Source organism: Neomonachus schauinslandi, chromosome 4 (assembly GCF_002201575.2).
Source record: "Neomonachus schauinslandi chromosome 4, ASM220157v2, whole genome shotgun sequence".
Classification (NCBI taxonomy): Eukaryota; Metazoa; Chordata; class Mammalia; order Carnivora; family Phocidae; genus Neomonachus; species Neomonachus schauinslandi.
Genome location: NC_058406.1, coordinates 185,125,473 through 185,147,673, shown reverse-complemented (window position 1 = coordinate 185,147,673; position 22,201 = coordinate 185,125,473). Strand labels below are relative to the sequence as shown.

General features: G+C 44.3%; 1 protein-coding gene across 11 annotated transcripts in view; it reads left to right on the top strand.

Moving 5' to 3' along the window:
• PTK2 (protein tyrosine kinase 2) overlaps positions 1 to 22,201 on the top strand; it is a 234,875-nt gene that overhangs the window by 62,565 nt on the left and 150,109 nt on the right. For 10 of the 11 annotated variants that reach the window (XM_021688823.1, XM_021688822.1, XM_044914687.1 and 7 more), the window contains 2 exons: positions 10,316 to 10,482; positions 21,612 to 21,699. In XM_021688823.1, the coding sequence (XP_021544498.1) occupies positions 10,316 to 10,482; positions 21,612 to 21,699 (255 nt within the window). The remainder of the gene's footprint in view (positions 1 to 10,315; positions 10,483 to 21,611; positions 21,700 to 22,201) is intronic. The other variant, XM_044914691.1, reaches the window with a different exon arrangement.

The window sequence follows — 22,201 nt, the reverse complement described above, 5'->3', positions numbered from 1 at the left end:
CTCTCCTTTTAAAAAAAAAAAAAAAAAAACTCTTTAGGATACAAGAGAACAAAGCAATTAAAATCGCCTCTAATACTTAGGAAATAAACTGTTTTCTAAAAAGTGCATCTTGAAGGTATCTGCATGACTCTAAATAGGATAGGTTCTTCAAAAACTGATGGGTTCCATATACCAGACACTTGTCAAGGTTCTGGGGATGTAAAGGGTCCCTGCTTATACAGCAGCCTACTGTCTGCTGGGGGCGAGGGGGCGGGGGGGCACCCATGGCCTTAGCTGGGGTGCAGAGTGCACCTGCCAAAGCAATCCTGGTGGCGAGGAAGCCTGTGTGAGTGATGCTGAGTGTAGGTGGTAGCCTGGGGGTGTCAGTGAACATCCTGGCCGGGAGTGGTGAGAGGCACCTCGCGGGCCAAAGTTGCTGAGAGTGGGGGGTGAGAGTGTGGTTTCAGAAAACTGAGTTCAGGACGTCAGTTTTCAGCAAGTGTTTACTTTGGCCAAGTGTTACAGAAGCACTGCTCCTTCCTTCCCCTCTACCTACTCTGTGTTCCTCTTTAGGTCGGATAGTGTCCAGTGCCAGGATGAACATATATGTCTTTTTTCACCCTTTCTTTTTATAATAATGAAGCTAATTAATCTCCTACTCTTTAACTTATATGCCTTAAGTACTTTTAAGCAAATTAAAGGGATTGGCAGAATTCAGGTTGAAGGGCACAGTATTACATTTGAATTCTATGTAATTTCCCATTACCTCTATAATATCGCAATACTCACCGTTCAGATGGATTAATTATTGAGAGGTGAGTAATTCATTCAGGGCTTAAACATGTATTAACATCTATTCACGTGCTGTAATTGAAATATAGTAGTCTCTCGTTGCAAACTTTTTATGAAGCTTGATGGCTTTTTCTAGTTTTCCTATAGTTTTGTTTTATATCTAATCTTATAAACACAGTCACTTGGTAGAAAGGCCAGCAGCCAGTGTTCTACCTTAATGTTAATTGGAGGATTCATATTGGAGAGAAATTTTGTAAATGTAGAGTTTATGGGAAGGCTCTTAGCATATGTTCTAGTCTTTGTGAATTTCAGTTACGGTGAATGAGGAAGTTTCTTAAAGCATTGCATCAGCCTTAATAAACTTCTCAGTATTTGTACAGGAGGGGAGCCTTTCAGAGATGTGAATTTGATAAGAAATTCAGCAAATATTCAAGATTGATTATATCCGAAAATGCACCTTGGAAAGGCTCCATGACAAAGGTGTTTTGGTATCAAATTTACTGCACACGAGAGGATTCATATCAAGGAGAAAACCAGCGATCACTGGGCACATGTCAGACCTTTAGCCAATGTTACAAACTTACCAGACATGAAAACATTTATGTTGTAAAGAAAAAATTAAACCAGATTCACATACCTAAGTTATGAGAACATCTTGGTCTAACTTTTATGAAGATCAATACTAGCAAATCCATGTGACTGAGAACCAGGTGGTTTTATTTCATGGTAGTTGATAAATTTTGAAATTTAATAGCTCCCACCAGTTGATGATTTTCAGCTTGAGGCAAAGAACTCTGAGTTGGCATGGTTCACCACAGCTTTTCCTGTGATGGAAGCTGGGTATTATTCATAACCCAGTTTCATTTCATGCTATAACATTTGAAAATGCAGTATTTTAATTCTAAATTAATGGATTTGCACAACTGAACAAAATAGTACTGAAGCACATGTCCATGCAGTCTTTCTCCGCAAGAAGCACCACACAAGGAACATTACAGACAAAGGAACTAGCATATATTGTTAGGCAGGAACATGGCAGCATTTGAGGCCCAGTGACCTATAGCAGAAATGGGGTGGGGGTGAGTTCAGAGTGGAAGAGTAGGCACTTGGCAGAAAGAAACAGACCATTTAATAATGGTAGCAAAGAGGAAGCCAGGCCACCCAGTTTCTGAAAAGAGAGAGCTTACTGTTAGCCCCAGTAACTGACTAATTCGGTTCAGACCCTCCACTGCTGCATGGCCTGCTACAGTAGCCGAGTGCAGCACTTGAACCCTTGGAGGTAGCTAGTCTCAACTGATGTTTCCTGAGTGTGAAAATGCGGAGTTCTGACGATTTAGTGTGAAAAAGGAATGTAAAATATCTCATTAGTAACCTGTTTTGATTGCCTATTGAAAAGATCATGTTCTTGACATAGTAGGTTAAAATATGTTATTAAAATTGAATTCACCCATTTCTTTTTACCTTTTTTTTTAAGAAATTTTAAAGTAACATATGCAGCTTGCATTTTTATTTCTGCTAGACAGTTGTGCTCTGTAGAAAGTAATTATCAGAGAGACTGCTTGACTCAGAAGAACCAACAGCTTTGGAGAAGTTGAGAAATTTATTTTCAACAGGAATATATCTGGATTCTTGTCGTAATTCATTACAGAGGTTTTATTTCTCATACCGCAGTTAATAATTTTACTCCTTTTACATATGTGTGCTACTTTATATTTTAATTAATTTAAATGTTTGGTTGTTGAAAGGATTCCTAGGACTCCACCATTTATAGGCAAAGTGCACAAAGCAGCAACAGTAGAAGAGGCTCCTTTTTGAAGGGACCTGAGAGTCTCAGGTGCAGGCCCCATGGCCTTGGACACCCAGAGGCCATCACCGGCCCACGTGGCCACACCTGTGGTAGGAGGCGGCCCAGAACCTCCTTGTGGGGGGTCTGTGAGATGGGCATGAAAGCACGTTCTGTCTTTATCATCAGCCTCAACCTGTGTGACTGCCCAGGCACCACCGAAATCAGGTGCAAGTCATAAACCCAGTCATGATTGCTGACAAGTCCTGGCAAGCTGGCGCACCCTGCCCCTAAATAAGCAGCAGCCCATGGATGCAGACATCACTTAGCTTGGCCACGGCTTTGGCCCCGTGTCAGTAGCGTGCCCCAGGCAACTCTGGAGCTCAGATTGGGGTCGACCCCGAAGCGCCTCGGTTAACCCATGCCAGACTGTATTGAGTACGAATGGTCACCTAGAAACACTGTAGTGGTACTTCAGAATAAGAAGGGTGTATAGGAAATTCCACATTCTACCAGAAGGATCCCCTCCTTGGGAAACAGAATGACATTTACGTCAGACTTTTCATCAGCAGTGCTGGATGCAGGACAACACTGGAACAGTATCTTCTCAGGGCTCAGGGAAGTAAATTGTACCTCAGAAGTCTTCCAGACAGACTACCAGTCATGAAGACGTGGAATGAAGGTTTCTAGAGAGAAGTAAGGATGTAGAACATTAATACCACAGGCTCTCTTTAAGAAAACAGGAGACATACTGGAACAGACCCGTGAGCCCCAAAAGAAGTGCTGTAGGGATCTAGGCAGCTGCTGGCCGTCACCGTGCGGCAGCCTGCATGCAGCCCCCTTGCCCCTCTCCTCCATCTCCATGGTCTCTTCAGGCTGTGCCCAGCATTTAATCCAGCTCTGCCTTTTCCACACCTGTCCCCCGTTCTGACTGGTCTCACTCTGAACTTAGGACCTGTGTGCCGCCCAGCTGCATCTCCCCCTCTCCTCTGTCTCTGTGCTTCTGACTCCGAAAGGACTGTCCATGCGTCAGTCTGAGGGCTTCCCTTCTTTCAGACACTTAGAATCATCTCTTGCTCCTCCTTTGCTTACGCCCTACATGCAGTACGTTAGCTGGTTCTGTCCACACCGTTTCCCAGATGCACCCAGAATCCACCCACTTCATCTGACCCCTACCGCGACAGCTGCTTCGAGCCACGTGGTCTCCCGACATCCCGCTGTCTCCCTAGGAACCCCTCAGTCTGTTCACAGCCCAGCAACCGGGTGATCCTATGAAAATGAAAGCCAGAGCGTGTCACTCCTCCACTCAGAACCTTCCGTGGCTTCCTGTCTCATGTAGGGTGAACATTTAGGTCCTTCAGAAGCCCCTGACTCTCTCCTCTCCCTGTCACGCTCCATGACCTTCTCTCCTCCGGCTCGCTCCCTTTGACTTTCTGCTTCCTGGGCTATTTCTCTAACTCTTGTAATCAGTCATTTGCTCAAAACCTCCAGCAGCTCCCCATTTCTGTCAGAGGAAAGCCAGGTTCCTTCAGCGGCCTACGAGGACTATAGGATCTGGCTCCTTGTGGCCTGTTCTTATTTCCAGTGACTGCCCTCACTCCCTCGGCCTCCCAGCCCAGGAGTGCTTCCTCTCCTCCACGTTTTCCGTTGCCCATCACCCCATTTTGATAATGATTTCTCCTTATTGAGATTGTCTTGTTTCTTGATTTGTTTGCTCTTCTGTTCTCTGCTTTCTTCTCCCAGACTGTAGGCTCTGTGACAGCAGGGGCCTTTCTGCTTCTGGTATTGTCCCCAGCATCTTCAGCAGGGCCTAGCAGGCACACAGTATGTACTTGACAGATCCCCATTTGAGTGACTACACGAAATCCTAGATGAAATGGAGTACTTTTTTTTTTTTTTTAAGATTTATTTGACAGAGAGAGAGACACAGCGAGAGAGGGAACACAAGCAGGCAGAGGGAGAGGGAGAAGCAGGCTTCCTGCTGAGCAGGGAGCCTGATGGGGGGCTCGATCCCAGGACCCTGGGGTCACGACCTGAGCCGAAGGCAGAGGCTTCACCGACTGAGCCACCCAGGCGCCTGAAATGGAGCACTTCTGACAGAAATGTAAATTAGGAACATTGGTTGCAGAAGTAGAAAGTAGTAGACTAATGACCATAAAAGAAATTGAATTGATAATCAGAGATTACACCTATTGAAAACCATACCTGACCTTACTGATAACTTCTGTCAGACCTTCATTCCTACCTTGTTACTATTTTCCTTAAATCACAGGGTCTAGAACAATCCATTTTATACCCAGACACCAAATCTGGGCAAGCACCATATAATTCGCTAGAGATTAAGTTGCAGTTGAGTTGTTGGACAATATTCTTGTCACGTTCAAAGTATCTTCAAGTTTACTAACAGGCTCAATGCCCTTTTCTGACTGTATAGTACACTCCGAGGTTTCCGTGCTCGTAATGAACCTCTAGAGAAAGGTGATGTAATTAACCTGAGCCTGCGGAGGAACTGAACACAAGAAGTTCAGTCCTGTAGTTGCTAAAAGGTGGATGTAGTTGGTTGGTTTAGGACTAACTCTTGTAACCAAGCTGGTAGTGGGAAGAACAGCAGTCGAGAGAAACATTCTAATCAATTTAAAATCAGCTTTCTGATCGGAGTGGGCGAACACATGAACAGTTCGGGATTCTGTGGGTTTGTAGAAGTCAGGAGCTCTGTGAACAGAGCTGAGCTGTGCTAAGAATGGCTGGGGGCTGTAGGGGAAGGCATCCAGCAGGCAGTTTTCCCTGAGCTCGGCCACAGACGGCTGCGTGGAGGACTGTGTGTGCAGTAGTCCCGTGGGCTCCCGTGGTCTGCGGTGTTTATGGTTAGGTGTCGTCGCTGATGCCTATGTGTGTCTCAGATGGAAGCTTTTTTCTCTCTGCTAGAGGATCAGGTGAATGTGTACTTAAAAACTTGAACAGTGATTACTGTGCATTCACATAATTTTGGTGTAGGAAAGGACTACAGAGATTTTAGTTAAATTATTCCTTTAGTGGAGGGAGAGTGTCATCCAGGGAGAAGCTAGAAAGAAAAATCCTAAGGAAAAAAAAGTCAAAAGCAGTGTTAAGAATATGAGACAGCAAGAGCATGAGAAGGAATTCTCTATTATTAGATCCTTAGATCCTTAGATCCTTAGAGATGGCCCCTAAAGAGGTCCACATCCTAATCCAGAACTTGTGCATATGTGACCTTCCATGGCAGAAGGGACTTTGAAGATGTGACCAAGATGAAGATGACCTTGAGATGGGGGAGATGAGGAGCTGCAGACCTTTTCTGGCTGTGGTCAGAGGGAGGGGACTGCGGAGGAAGCGTTGGGTACAGTGCTGCTGGCTTTGAAGATGCACGGAGGGGCCTCTAGCAGCTGGAGAAGGCCAGCCTAGAGCTTCCAGAAAGCAGCACATCCCTGCCAACGCCTTGATTTTAGCCCAGTGAGACCCATTTCAGACTTGTGATCTTACAGAACTGAGAAGTATACATTGTGTTCTATTAAGCCCATGAGTCTGTGGCCGTTTGTTATAGCAGCAATAGGGAGCAAATAGACAGCACAGGTGTGCTGTCTCAGAGGACTTTGGAGCCCACTTCTGGGTGAGTGCTGACCCAAGAGAAGGGATGCAGTGCTGTTGGAGAGCAGGATTTGGATCTCCACGCCTTCTTTGTGGTAGGAATGACGGTAGGCTTCTCCCGTGCAGGTGGGAGCAGAGGACAGTAACAACTGTTGGTTTCCTCACCATGACACTGTGAAGAGCATCTGAAAGAGAGACACAGAAGAATAACCGCTGGACATTGTAACAAACAGATCAGGAGTGACGAGTGCACTTGTGAATCCTGGGAGGAAGGAAGGAGATGAGGACTGTTGACAACACTGTGTGTGGTTTTAGATCTCTCTCGTAATAAAGAAATCTTGCAAATCACTGTGAGAAGACAGCTGGACATAGCAGATATCTCTTGTTACCTTGTTGCCACCTTTCCCACAGACTGGTCACGCTTGTGCATGTGTTCAGCATCACCTCTCTCCCTCTAGACTAAGGCTTTGGAGGGTAAGGGTTCTGTCTTACCCATCATATGTAGGCTAGGTGCGTGCGTGTCCACTGACTGAATGAGGGAGTGAACATTCAAGAGTGAATGAACACGAAGGAATGGTTTGTAGGATTTCTTTCTACCAGGGAAAGGGTCATTATTTCTTTTTTTTTTTTAAGATTTTATTTATTTATTTGAGAGAGAGAATGAGAGAGAGAGAGCATGAGAGGGAGGAGAGTCAGAGGGAGAAGCAGACTCCCTGCCGAGCAGGGAGCCTGATGCGGGACTCGATCCTGGGACTCCAGGATCATGACCTGAGCCGAAGGCAGTCGCTTAACCAACTGAGCCACCCAGGCGCCCAGGGTCATTATTTCTTTCCAGAGCATTGTCTAAAAGTTAAGTGACCAAGTTGAACCAAGCAGAATCATAAAAAGAACTTTTAGAAACGAAATTACAGTGTCATCTCACTAGTATGTAATCAGGGAAACGTAAATTACAGTAACAACGAAATGCCCCCTCCCCCTTCTGTGGTCCATCACATTGATAAACACTTTAAGATTGACTTTATCCAGCATCAGCATGAGATGAAGGACAGTCTCTAACATTATGTGCCAAGTATAATTGGTGTAGTTTTCCTGGTGGCCGTACTTCCAAAACGTCACATGTTTAAGTAGCTTTGGACCCAGAGCGTCTGTTTCTAAGCAGCACTGCTGCACACGTATGAGACCAGCTAAAAGCTCGTGCATTGTGTTGCGTGCATCTCCACTTCCCTTTCTCGCCTAGAGCAGGGAAGCCAACAAGAAAAGAACTGTCCACCAGTAGTGGAATGGCTCTGGACGCTGCGTGCTACGTTCCTGATAAGATAGAAGCATGGTGCACACACTGGCTAGAGTCTTTCATCCTCAAGAAGAATTCTTTCCCTGTGAATAGCTCATGTGAAAATTAATCAGGAAAATTATATATTTCCAAATTCTGGGATATGATATAGACGAGTAAAGGGATATTTCAAAGTAGCCAAGTGTAGGTTTATATACTCTAGGGTGGGATTGTCATGGGACATCAAAGCCAGGATAAGAAATTTAAATTTAATTCAGCTGCCATAAGTGGCATATTATAAACCCTTGTCCTGTTAGCTTCCTAGAGATCCTTTTCTAAATGTACATATTCCAGAAATAATACATGCATACATTTCCATATGGTAGTAATGTTGGTTTTTTTTTTTTTTTGAGTATGCATTCCTTACTAAATATTTAGTTCTCAAAGTTATTTTTCAGTTATGCAGAACCAAATATTTGGTTCTCAAAATTATTTAAGTTACTGAGTGTATGTACTGAGCTTCAAATATATAAGTCCTTGTATATTCATAATCTTGGCTGCCATTCAAACTGAGTCAGCAATGAGATATTCAGGAGTTCTAGAGAAATAGGACAGAACACAATATGGAAGCAGAATGAAATGTCTATGTGTTTATTGCTCTTAATTTTTTAGTGGAAAGTGTAAGTTGCAACCTTGTTTAGTCAGGAAGTCCTGCAGGATGGGAACTCTTTGTTCAACAAAACCAAACCTGAGGTCATTCTGAGTGTCTTCAGGTAGTGTGATCCAGTGAATGGACTAAAATTGTATCTGTCCCCTAAAACTCCAGATTGGGAGCCTGCTTTTTCCTTGGGCTCCACAGCTCTGGACTGAGCGTCTGCACACTTGCCTCTGTGCAGGTGGGTGCTGTGTGCCCATTACTTGAGAGGTCATGAAGATAGCTTTTGCTAGGGGTCATCAGGGGAGGCATCTGGAGGGGTGGGATTTCTCCCAGACTGTGATGCCACCACATGGAGCGGTAAGAAACCGGTTGTGCCCAGAGGATAGACCCACCGAGACAGACGGTTGGGGACAGATGGGAACATGAACTGCGACCCTAACAAGAGAGAGGTGGCTCTGGAATTTGCTAGCGGTGAGCTGCTGTGGAGTAAAGAGAAGACGTGCTAAACCCGAGCCTTCGTGAGGGCGGCCGGCGTTGGTGTGCACTTGGTCATGCGCTGGCAGAGCTGGGACAGGAAGACAAAGCGCTTTTGTGGGAGTTTGAAAGAGGCGCCAGCGCCTGTCCTGTGCAGCTCAGGCATTTGCGGTGCTGGCAAGGAGAAGCTGCAGAAATTGCCTCTGCGAGGTTAACTAGAAACGGAGGTCTCTTCCCCGAGGCAGAGTGCACGAGGTGAAGACTAGGGGGCCGGCTGGGTTTCAGCTCCCGCTGCCGCTTGGCTGGGTGCCTTTGGGTAGGCACAGACTGCAGCGTCCTTCACGGTGGCCCCATCAGAAATTCCGGGCCTTGAGTCCAAAAGCGAGGAAGGACATTGATGCCTACTTCAGTTTCACCCAGATTTCTGTAGGCTGCACACTTTCTTCTTGTCCCACGGAGAACTCGTCTGCTCCACTGAGTGGCCTTTGACTCCTCCAGCCCGGTCCTTTGTCCGTGCTTTTCCCCGATGCCACGTTGACTCCTTCCCCTGTCACTCTCCCATGCTTGATACACAACCTTCTCCTGGGATCCAGTAGTCTGAAAAGGAGGCTGGCCACGGGCAGGTGCCACACGATGCCTTTAGCGTGGACACACTGGGTCCTTGACAGGTTTTGCATATATAATACGTGTTATCTTTACTCATGAGTAGGGGATGGGAACATCCTTATTATCAACAGCGTCATGCCCCAGTATAGAAATACTTAGTGTGTGTAGGAACTGTTTAAGATGTATCTTATATTACAAGTAATATGTTACTTTCACTTAATTGCTAATTTTAAAAAAACTGATTTTCTTTAGCAGTCATTTTCATGTTAATATCAGCATCATTAAAAATTATGTATGAATGGCCTGAAGCACTGAGAAGAGTGCAGTGGATTATGATTAGCACACCCTCATGTAAGGAAGCACATGGTCTCTGTTATATTCCCATGGGAGGCTTCCATATGTGCTGCCCATTTACATCCAGGTGCACAGTGTGACTTCTACAACCGTTCAGGCACAGGTCAAGACTCGGGGCTACCGCTCCTTTCCTAGTCCCAGGATAAGCTTCATCTTTGTGAGGCAGCCTTCCCTGCCTGCCGCCTTCATCTCTGAACTCAGGGGCACATTGTTAGGAGCATTAGGTTTGGGGACTATTTTAGATTGCTGCATTGTAATCTATAGAGAGCACGTAGCAGATTGGGTAGGCCCAACTTCAAGTAACTTCTCATACATCATTGATATTATCAGAAGCGTGGCCTTCATTGTATGTTTCTAAATGTGTTTCCTAAGAAATGACATTGAGTTGCAGCCTGATCTAGAATAAGATACCGTCCTGGGTTCAGAAAGTAGAACCCGCTCCTCAGGTCTAGTTCTCAGCAAGTGACATCCAGAGGGTGACCGGAATGCTTTGTCAGGTTCTGGGGATGATGCAGAGGTAGAGCTGCAGAAATGTATTTTAAGTTTCCATGCCTTGTTTATCACTAAAGAAAAGGGAAGAGCCTCGTTTTGTGTTTTTTTCAAAAACTTTTCCTTGTTCATAAAAATACTATTTGAGAAAAGATTCCTAAGAAAAATTAAGTAATTTATTTAACTTGATACTCTTTTTACCAAAGATTTCTGATAACTAACTAAAAGAAATGAACATTGCATTAATTTTTAGCATACAGTTTTTTTTTTGTTTATAACAGTCATTTTTGTGGGGGGTATGTTTTAGGGCATCATTCAGAAGATAGTGGACAGTCACAAAGTAAAGCACGTGGCCTGCTATGGATTTCGCCTCAGTCACCTGCGGTCAGAGGAGGTTCACTGGCTCCATTTGGATATGGGTGTCTCCAATGTGAGGGAGAAGTATGAACTTGCACACCCACCAGAGGAGTGGAAGTAAGATTACATACCTACTTTGGTGTGACTCACACTTGATTTGTTTTGCATATTAAATCACACACAAGAGGATGAATGTCTTTGCTTAATTTTCATACTGATTGTAATTACGACTCCTGTATTAAATAAAATTGGCTGGGAATGATTAACCAGTGATCTCTTCTAGACTTCTGTTCAGTCTGTCTTTGTGGCACCACCGACTTTGGACTGCCTGAGCTTCTGATGGGTTCTGTGGTGATGGCCTTTGGCTAGTCACACTTCTCTTGTCAGGACTACTTTGTTTCAGCCTCGGCTCGAAGAGCTCAATTCCTCATTCTTTTCCTTTCTGTCCTGTTAGCATCCTTTTGTGCAGCAGGACTTCATGAGCCCTGAGGAGACCACACCTAATTATCTCATTAATGGGCAGCGTGGCTTGCTCCGTGGTGCCTGGTAACCTCCGGCTCGCCTGAAAAGAGTGGGTGTATATTTGACGTTCACGTACTACAGTTAAATTAGGTAGTGACTCATACTGACCTTAGTGAAACTGACATGATTGAAGGTGAATTAAAGGAATTCTCTACGATTGTCCTTTCTCTGGTTCTCTCCCCAAAAAATAATTTTTTCCACTGTTAAGCAAAGCAGCATGTGAACAGGAAACCGTATGTGTAAAACACTAGAGTGTGAGAGAAGGAGGGCCCCGTGCACAGGCACTCTCGTTTTTGTAGACACAGCCACAGAGACAAAGGTGGTTGTGGATTGGGGACGGTGCTCAGTGTTGGTCACTTTCAGTCCAGCAACGTAAATTGATTAGAAGACACATTTGAAAAGAAAAACAAACATGCGAAGGTTAATAAATCTCTAGTCGAATACAGTCTTGTCCTAGTTACAGTTTACCAGAGAAATATACTTGTGTTTTCAGGTTTATCAAACAGCTGGAACTGACCGAGCTGACAGGATATTCCATGATAATATAGTTGGGTTGGGTTACATCAAGGGCTAGCAGATTTGACCTCCAGCTATTTAGCCAATCAGATAAGTGTTTAAAAGCTACGAATACCTAAAAGTTAGTTAAGAATACCTGCAGCTATTTTTATTCAACATAATTCTGTTACCTTCTTAATTTATATGGACATGTCAGAGGCACACTTCATTATGCTGGTATCGCTAGTGCTCAGTAAAATGTTTGTTGAATGTAGACCTCTGAATATATACACTCTGTTTCTGTTCTTTTAAGCCAATTTATTTTGTTTAATTTCAAGTGAAGTTGAGTGGGCACTACTCTATTTCATGGAGCCTGAACCCTCAAAAGCAAGGCAGGCATAGACTGGGCGAGGTAGACTTTTGCCGAATGCAGTGCTGAACCTGACGCTGACGGAGGTGTGAAGATGACGCCATTTCTGTATCATCACCACGGAGTGGCTGGAGCCAGGCGCCAGGCCAGCTGTGTGCTCTCTAGAATCTGTACAGTTGCAGCTTGTAAAATGTGTATGTCACAGAGCTCCCCCCAATCTCAGGAGGTAAAGACAGAGGAAACAGGCAACAGACTTGACTTAAGTTCCAATTACAGAGAGAGCTCGGGACACAGCTTTGACTTGAACGTAGCTGACTTCATAGTGCAGGCTTTTAAAATGAACATGCTCGTCTCAGGAGGGCTACTGTAGTCTTAGCTCCGAGAGATAGCCTGCCTGGCGGGTAAGATCAGTGAAGGTGTGTGGACAATAGGCTGGAGGCACAGGTGGTCCCTGTGGGTGTTTCTGGGAGGGTCAGGCTTCATACTGCCTGTCTGTGCACGCCAGAGGAAGTGGAGCTTAAGGTGTCAGTAAGGAACAGGAGACTATTTATTCTAAAGGAACCAAGTAGATTTGAAAAAGGACCAAACACAAGTTCTAGAAACCACTGGATGGATAAAACAAATTAGATATAGCTGAAGAATTAGTAAACAGAACTGTGGATCTGAGAAAATTTTCCCAAAAGACAGCATACAGAGATCAACATGTGGAAGGTATGAAAGCACATTATGTAACATGAAGAATGAGAAGGTCAACCCGTTTCTGGAAGGGGCTCTCAAAGAGAATAGAAAGAATGAGGAAAAGGAAATATTCCAAAGAGATAATGGCTGAGAATTTTCTAGAAATGGCGAATACCATTAAGTCCTCAGGTGTAGGACTAACATAAGATCCCAAACAGGGTTAATGAAATAAATTACACTTTGGTGGATTATAGTCAAATAGTGTACAAAAGAAAAAGAGATGATGCTAAAAGCAACCTGGGAAAAATTCACAATTCTCCACAGTTCTCTCCAAGTGGTGAGAAAAAGTACCTGGCAACCTGTATTTATTCGTCAGATTCAGTTACCATTCAAGAGCAGGGTGACAGAGGTACTTTCCTCAGAGAGTTTACCACCCAAGGAACCTCCTACAAATATACTTCAGGAAAAAGGAAAGTGATTTCCGAAAGAGGGTTTCATATGCAAAATTGGGTAGATAAAAATAAGCATTAGCTCTAAAAACAAATAACAAGAAGAACTGATTTTTTATATTAAAGAAGTAGAACCCAAATAGTGGATGCATGTCAGAAGAGAGGTGATCAGAATTAAAGCTCTGTCAGCCATGTTTTAAAATTATGTATAAAAAAATAAAATTGTATATTAGGACAGCCATGAAACATTAAGAAGTAGATTTTATAACCTAAACAGGTGGGTGGGTGAGTAGGGGTTAGGGAAACACAGCAAGGAGAGAAGGAAGGGACTGGAAAGCAGGACAAAGAGGAGTCACAGACTAGACTTTGGAAGTAAACTCAAGCAGACTAACAGTAACTGATCAGAGATTGTTAGTGTGTGATTAAAAAATAGAAGCCAGCTATCTGCTCTTTATGGCGGGTATCTCAAACAGTGATGTTGAAGACATTTTTATGTGACTTACAGGAAGAAACATTTTACCTTAAGACTCAGTACGCATGCACATATATGTGTCTCAGAACTGTTTACATATAGGTCAAAAATGTACTTCACAAAACCATAGCCAGCCTCACCAGTACACTGAAGTCAAAGGTTTTCATCCAGAGGCATTCTATTCTGTTTAACTTCATTTAGATAGATGGATGGTGGGCGGGTGGATGGACGGATGGATGGACAGATGGATGGATAGATAGATACAGAGAGAAAGGGATGGATGGATAGAGGGATAGAAAGATGGATGGATGGATAGAGATGATGGATGGAAGGAAGGAAAGATGGATAGATGGCAGGTGGATGGATGGGTAGATGGATAGAAGGATGGATGATGGTAGGTGGATGGATGGATGGAGAGATGGATAGAAGGATGGATGGATAGAGAGAGAGATGGGTGAATGGATAAATGGATAGGGATGGATGGATGGGTGGATAGAAAGAAAGAAGAATTTTCCTACCTACTAACCAGGGGGACGAGGGGATTGGTATTACTTTATTAATATCCTATTTAAAAAGTTTCAAAACAGAAAAGCATTCTGAGGGATATGGAGGGCAACCACATAGTAATAACAGGCTCGTTTCACAAGAATTTATGAAGAGTAGAAATAGATGGAACTATTAAACTCGTAAGTTCCTAAAGACATTTCTCAAAATATATAAAGCAAAAATAATAATAAATGAATAAAACTTACCTCTCCTAATAATTAAAAAGAAAACAAACAATAGTAAGTAAGCAATTTTTAAATTATGTTTTTCACTATTCCTTTTAATGTGGAAATACGGAGTCCTGCACATGACAGTGTGTTAATTAGTTTGAAAACACTTTCCTAAATAGTTCATGGTTCAAAGTAAAACTCACAGTTTGCTTAGGGTCTGGCTGTGCTGCCTTGTTCTGCACCTCTCATGGGCTCTTCCTGTTCGTCCTCCAGTCCACCTTCCTGCAGGAGCTGACGCTGTCAGTCATTTCTTACCGGACGACGTTCTGCGCTTTGCTTCCTGCCTGCCCAATCGTATTTTATTGACCATTCACTGTCTTCCCCTGCTTAGCATTTAAATTTGGGGGCTGCCCCAGTGACCTTTTTTGCTCTTTCTTCTCTCTGTAGACCTGCCTTTGGCATTGAAATCACACTTGCATTGGCTAGATACAGGAAACCAATAAACCAGTTACTGCCTAACCCAGACAAAAGTCCTAAAAGCTGGTGGCTTGGGGGAGCAGTAATAGAAGGAGGGAGAAGCCGTTGTACAAGGATTTTTTAAGACAGAGCTCATAGGATTTTCTGAAGAGTCTTTAAAAATACACACATCCAATGAAATATATAAATCATTTCTGCAGAAGCTTCCAGTACCTCCTCATCATACCTTCAGCCAACTCCAGAGTCCTGATCATCTCTCAGCCCCGTCTCCTCTCACTCTTGCTCCCCTTCCTGTGCCCCAGTGGCTCGTGCTCTGACATTTCTGTGCTCCCTTTTCGGAGCTGCTGGGTCAGGATCTTCTCTGCTGCCAGCTTTCTTGCCCGGTGAATGAGACAGACTTTTATCTTGGAGAACTTTCCACCTGCTCCACCCTAGCCACATGGCTGTCTTACTGGTTCTTGAACAAGCCAAGCATATTGCTCCTTGGGGTCTTTGTACCTGGTGGGACTTTGGTGAAGGTGCTCCTCTGCCATTTCCAGCATGGCTTGGACCTCCCATCAGGTAGGGCAAGTGCTCCGCTGTCCCCTTTTCTCTGTGGTCTCCTCCCACCGTTCTGTCTGTAGGGCCCACTGCCAACCCACCGATGACTTTCCTCCCTTAGGGACTTGGTCTTACTCCCTGATCTGTTCCTGGTTTCTCGTTAGTTGTGCCTGGTAGGCACCCAGTAAAAACTTTTTAAGTAAAAATTGAATTAGTGGTAGTGAAAGTGTAGAGTAATCCAAGAGGCAACACAGTATGATGGAATGGTAACGTGTATTCATTCCACTAGTGTGTGTCCATAGCAGTGTGTTCACACTAACCCACGTTGCTTACTATGTGGCGGGCGTCATGCGAAGCACTTGGCTTACTTTATCAAAATTAATTCTTATTATGATAGTCTTATCAAGTGGGTGGATATTCACCTTTTGCCGTTTTACTTGTAAGAACCCTGTGGTTCCGAGAGGCTTACCAGCTTCCTGGAGAGCCTAGTTTCCATGGGTGGAGGGTGGAGAGTGGAGTCCATGTACTCAGCTGTTTCTTCTCTACTCCGGTGTAACACACATACATACAAGAAACGGAACGATAGGTCATGTTTTCCTCTCGCTAGCAGGTATCTTCTCAGTTCAGGGGTGGCTCTGTGAGGGCAGCCACACGCCTGGCTTTAGTTCTGAAAAGTCAGATCTTACCCAAATGGAAGTGCCAGGACTCACCAGAGTAATTGGATGTGAATTTCCATTCTCGGGAGGTTTTTGAACATAGATCTTTTTTTGTGTGTACTATCTGCTATAGGATCTGTTGATACTACCAATAATCCTGAGATAGAAGCTTGCTCACCGGAGTCCTTAGCTCTTCAAACACCTCTGTAAGCTGGCTTGCAGCACACAGTGTGGTGGTAACTGTGGCCGGCAACACCTTACAGAGGCCTCATGACTCGCCAGTGGGGAAACGAAGGGCTGGTTTGATAAATGGCTGTCCTTGTGCGAAGAATAACAACAAAGTTAGATCCTACCTCAAGTAATATACAGAAACCCACTTGAGATGGATCAGGTGAGAAAAAAGTTTAATGGAAAATAGAGTTGAATGTGTCTCTGGTTCTGGAGTAGGAAGATTTAATACCCCCAAAATGTTCACTATAAAAGGAAAGAACAGATTTGACTTTATTATGAACTTCTGTGTATAAAAAGGTGTATTTTTTTTAAAAGTGCAGAAGCAAGTTGCAGCTGAGAGGAGATATTCGCAACATATGTAATGAACAAAAGATGGTGTCAAGAGTTCTTCTGATTGATATGAAAATTGCAGACAATTCACTAAATGGGCCAGAGACACGACGGTATTGTCATAAAAGAGAAAACAAGTCTGGCCAGTAATCATAGGCAGCCGCTGTTGGCTTCATTAGCCCATTGGGGAGATGGGAATCGGGACCACAAGATCCGTCTGCCACTCTCCACGTGGCAAAAAGTAGAGAGAGGTGGTGGCTCCAACAAGCTCTTGCCGGCCCTGCTGGTGCGAAGGTAAATGGGTAAGTCCATCTGGTGAGCAGCTGGAAAATCGAGGCATTACACACACTCTAGATCCTGCAGTTCCACTTCAGATTCTGTCCTTGAGAGACTCTGAGGTTTCTCTTTGGGGCTAGAGATGCAAGGTTGTCATGCAAGGGAAAATGAACGAACGGTAGGCATGTGGATGGCAGTATGGATGAATCGTAGCCACGTGACCTCGTGACAAAATGAGTCTCCCAGGACAGTATTGTGAGTACACTCAGTACCACTGAACTGTACACTTTATAAAAAGGCTATTTTTTTTTTTGTTACGTGAATTTTACCTCAAAAAAAAAAGTAAGTCCCAGAAGATGGCATTTAGCATGATAAGCTTTTATAAAGTGAAGAAAAAAAAGAACCTAAAAGAATATTGTTAGGAACACATCAGTTGAGTAAGACAGTACGGCTCATATAAGTAAAGGACCAGAGGGAAACCATCCAGAGCCTCTCCGGGAGGAGAGCACTCGGACAGATTTGGAAATGATGCCTTTAAAATGAGGATGGGCTCTCAGTTTGCTGGTCTGTTAATTAAGCATTTACTGGAGGCTTCTGCACCAGACATGAGCAGCAGGAAGATAGTTCAGTTTCTGTCAGTTTCTGGTGGGTCTGTGGCTGCAGACGGACTCTGGCCAGGCTGGTTGGAGAGCGGTTCTGGAGGGTGTTACGGAACAATCAGTCTGCGAATTTCTTTTTATTCTCAATATGTATCAGAAGTTGCAAGAATAGTACATAGAAGTCCTGAGCTCCCTTCACCTAGCTTCCCTAAAATGTTGAAACTTTAATAAACATAGTACAGTAATTGAAACCAGGAACTTAACATTGATACAGTACTATTAACTGATTTACAGATGTTACTCAAATATCTGCAGTTGTCCCACTTAACATCCCTTTCCTGGTCCAGGATACCACGTGACTGTTTACTGTCTCCTTAAGCCTTCCCTAATCTGGGACAGTTCCTTAGTCTATGTCCTTCATGACCTTGACACTTTTGAAGAATACTGGCTGGGTATTTGTAACGTGTCCTTCAATTTGGGTTGGTCTGGGTTTTTCTCATGGTTATACTGAGGTTATGTGTTGTTGGCAAGAATACTACAGCCAGGCTGTTGAACCCGTCACAGCGCATCTTGTCAGGAAGTCTGTAATAATGATGTGACTCTTTCATACAGGTGTTTTTAACTTGGATCATTTGGTTTAAGGTGGTGGCCAGGTTTCTCCACTGTAGAGTTAACTGTTTTCTCCTTTGTAATTAAGAAATACCTGCCGGGGGGATATATATTGAGACTATGCAGATAGCCTGTTTCTCATTGTATTCTCACCCATAGTCTCATTACCATTGATGATTCTTTCTTACAGCTGTTACTGCTAATAATTTTTGCCTAATGATGAATTTCTGTTTCCATCCTTCTTTTGAGGATTTTTAAATGGAAGTCTGTTGTGAGAAAGAGCTGTCCATACCACATTATTTGCAAGGCCCATCAAGAAACGACATCTGTGTTGTTTCTGGAAGTTGTACTTTGTTTAGCTACATGCAGACTGGCTAGCTGACCCTTCTGTGTATCAAGGTTAACAGATTCTTTGTCCAAACACTTCCTACTCCTCCCCGCCATTAGTTGGTTAGCTCATGGGTATCTTCGGGCTCATTGTGGGTGGTGAGACTGAGGAGGTTAGTGTCAGTGGCCTTAATAGGAAGTTATTACTCAGAAGAAGCAGAAGGAATATTTATTTGGGGCATGTTATATTTAGCTGCTATTCGGAAATCCATGGAATGGCATATAGCAGAATAGTGGGAATGTGTTTCAGGATGTCGTCAGGCTCTTGGAATAGTAACATAGTAACAGAAGGGTGAGGAGAGCACTAAGTTTCAGGGACAGAGATGAGAGGGGCATGGGAGTGTCAGCACTCGTGGGCCGTGGGCTATGGGGGTTGGGTGCCGTGGTTTAAGGACTGAGCCGGCGTGTTGGAATGCGGTTAGACCAGGCAACCTTGGGCAGTTCAGCGGGGCTGTTGGGGGGCAGATAGGCTAGACTGCGGATTGAAGCGGGGGCCAGAATCCTCCTCACGGTCTGAAGAGCTTGCCTACCTGCACAGGAGTCAGATCATTTCTGTCCCCTGGTTTCGAGCCGCAGGGCCCTCTCTCGGTTTCGTTTTGCTCCGCAGCATCAGTGCATGTAATCGCTGGGGGGGGGGGGGGGGGGGGGGGGCGTCTGCCTCGTGACACCTGTGGGACCTTGAGCCACTTACCCAGTAATGCCCTGAAACATTTTACCTGTCAGTGAAAACAGGGTCATCACTTCTCAGCCGGGGCCTCCTGCTGCTTCCCCTGGTCCCTGTTGTCATACACACTATCGCCTGCCTGCTCTGAGGAATGTACCTCCTGCGACGACCCTGCTGTGCTCACAGTGCTCCGAGCCCCATCATCATGACAGGCAGGGGCCTCCGTGATCTGCCACCTCCCGATCCTACCTCGTCCTGTAGCCTTCCCGTGGGCTCGAGCTGCTTTTCCCTTCCCGTGCATTCTCTAGCCTCAGGGCCGTCACCCATTCTCTTCCATCAGATCGGAACTCTTGTCCCTGCACATGACTGAATGACTCCTTTCCTCCCCTCAGATCTTCATTCAGGTATCACTGAATCAGAGTGTCCTCTGCCGGCTACCCTGTGCAGAATATAGTTCATCCCCTGTGACTCCCCTTACCTTGCTAATTTGTCTTTGTCGCATTTACTGCCACGTCATGGATATTTGTGTACTTGCTGTCTGACTTTCACCACAAATTGTATATAAACTTTTCGAGGGTCGGCACTTTGCCTGTTTTATTCCCTGGTGTCTTCCCACCCCCTGGGGTAGTACCTTGGCTGGTCTGGGTGCTGGAATCAGTATTTGTGGAGTAACTGCTCATGTCATAAGCAAGCCGTGAAGCCCATGATCACTGTGTGCCACAGAGTGTGCTCGGTGTTCTGCGCTCACTAGCTCATTTATTTCTCCCGACAACCTTGTGAAGACACCACGGCGCAGAGCGGTGATGGCAGACCGTGGATGGGCCACAGAGCCACAGGCCCAGCCCAGGCGGCCCCGGTCCAGCGCCCACGTTCTTCCTGCTTCAGTCAGGGCCGTTGCTGACCACAAGGAGGCTGAGGGTCACGTCCTTATCACCATCACTGTCAGGCCCAGAGTAGCCATGAAGTGTCCATTGAGGCATCGTCATCGTCAGGCTGCTGGCTCGTCACAGCAGGGCCCAGTGTTTGATCCAGGGTCTGTTCCTTATCGTTAAATGCGATAACATTCCTAGCAAAAGCCTCCTGTGTCCTGTTTGATCCCGAACGTGCAGCCTCGGGACCGATTGCTGCTTCTTGCAGAGCACCATCTTCCTAATCTGCTCAGTGTGACTCACTCCACGTCTGTTCTCTGACGGTTATGTGGCTTAGGAGAAACAGTGCATGTAAAGTGCCTGGTAAGTCCTCAGTTCAAAATAAATGAACTCTAGTGTGCTTCCACAAATGACCGCCCCACATAGAATACCTGCAGGAAATTGTTGACCTCGTTCTGAGGAGAAGCAGAAGGGAACCTAATCATTTGGCAGTTGTGTGTTTTAGTGATGATGGACACTTAAAAATCTTAGCAGAACTTGTGTATGTGTACCTTGCATTTTTTTCCACCCTTAAGTGAACCAAAAGAATTGTATTTACTACTTTGTTTGCATGTTTTCCTTATGTGAGACTATTGCATTTTTTTAAACATCAGTAAATAAAACTTTAGAAAAAATAGATCTTCCTGTAACCTTTGGGTAGGCAAATATTTTATAAACAAAACACTACAAGAATTTCCTAAAAAGGAAAAGAATAAATAGGGCTGCATAAAAATTATGAACTTTCTTCCTCAAAAGATAACATTAAAATAAAAAGATTTTTAAAATAATTTTTACAAGAAAGCATCCAGAAAGTGAAAGACAAGCCTTGGAGTGGTAGAGGATAGGAGTCTCACAATGGCCTCACACCCTGAACATGTAAGGCCGGCAGGCCTACAGGTCAGCTGGGGGTTAGGGAGGGGGGACCCACAACCCTTCAGAAAAAAACAGATGTTTCACAAGAGGAGATTTCCAAAATGGCCAGTTATCAGATGAGGCTGCTCCCAGCCCACTCTACACTTACCGCGGTAAATATCAGTGAGTGCAATGAAAGAGAAATGCTGGGCAGAGGTGGGGGTGGAGAGGATCCAGAACACCCCATGCTGGTATGGCTTCTTCAGCTCCCTGACGGGTGGCATCTGTAAACGCAGGTGTGTGTGTGTTATACTCCCAGTCCAAGCCCATGTGCCCAACAGGAGTGCATACACACGTTCACCAAAGGACATGCATGAGAGAGAGAGAGAGATGGGGAGAGCATTCTGATGAAATTTGTTTCGACCACTCTTGAAGCGTGGCTTCCTGAACAATTAAATTATTTTATTCTTAGAGGAAGAAATAAAGAGTGTTTACAGCAGTATCCTCATAATAGCCAAAAAAAGCAGGAATAACTCAAATGACCCTTAGCAGTGATGTGGTATTTCATGCAATACAGCACTTTCCAGCTATGAGCGACTGTCAGCTGCTAGATTGGGTGAGTCTCACAAGAATGCCAGTGAATGAACAAAGGCCAGACACGAAAGAGTACGTTCTGTGTGATTCCATGCGCATCAGGTCAGCTGCTGGGGGAAGCGTGGGGAGGTGCCTCTCCTGCCCCGTGGTGGACAGTGAGTGCTAGGACCGGGTGCCTTCTGGGCTTCTTCCCTGCTCTGTCTCCTTGCAGGATCATTGAGCTCTAGACATTGAGGTGCAGTCTTTGTGCTGAAAAGTTTGAAAATTAATGCTTAAAAATTGATTGTATTTTAGCTTATTTTTAAAATAACATTTCAGGGTAATTGGTTATGGCATACTCACAGTAATGCTGTTAATTGTAGATTATGAATTGAGAAAATTACTTATTTCTAATTGTTCTATTTTGTGAATTATTTTTTAGATATGAATTGAGAATTCGTTATTTGCCAAAAGGATTTCTAAACCAGTTTACTGAAGACAAGCCAACTCTGAATTTCTTCTATCAACAGGTATAGGAGAGTGCTTTAATATACTTTTCTCTTTGTGTCTTTGGATCCTACTTGGTTTTATTTTAGAATTAGATAAAACCTAACATTTGGGAGAATGTATATTTGTCACAGTATGGCAGTGAGACACTTTTACCCAGTGAGTTTTGAATTTTTGACACTGAATTTTTGTATGCTTGCGCAAATCCTAAAAGATACTTCTTTAATGTGGAGACAGTAAATCCTAAGTGACACAAGCATTGGTTTGTCTTTAATTCAAGTATAATTATCATGCTTGAATATCAACAAATTGGTCAGGTGTAGAATTTATTGTCAGAGACAACTATATTCATAAAATCTCAAGAGCAGTTTGCACAATAAAGGCAGAATTGACTTTTTTGCACTGAGTTACTTGCTTTTTACCCCTTCAAATATTAGTTAAGCAATAAGCACATGTGGCGTAAATGAACCAACACAAATTGGCCAAGTATACATTGCTTGTTAGTTTTCACAAAGAACAAGTCCG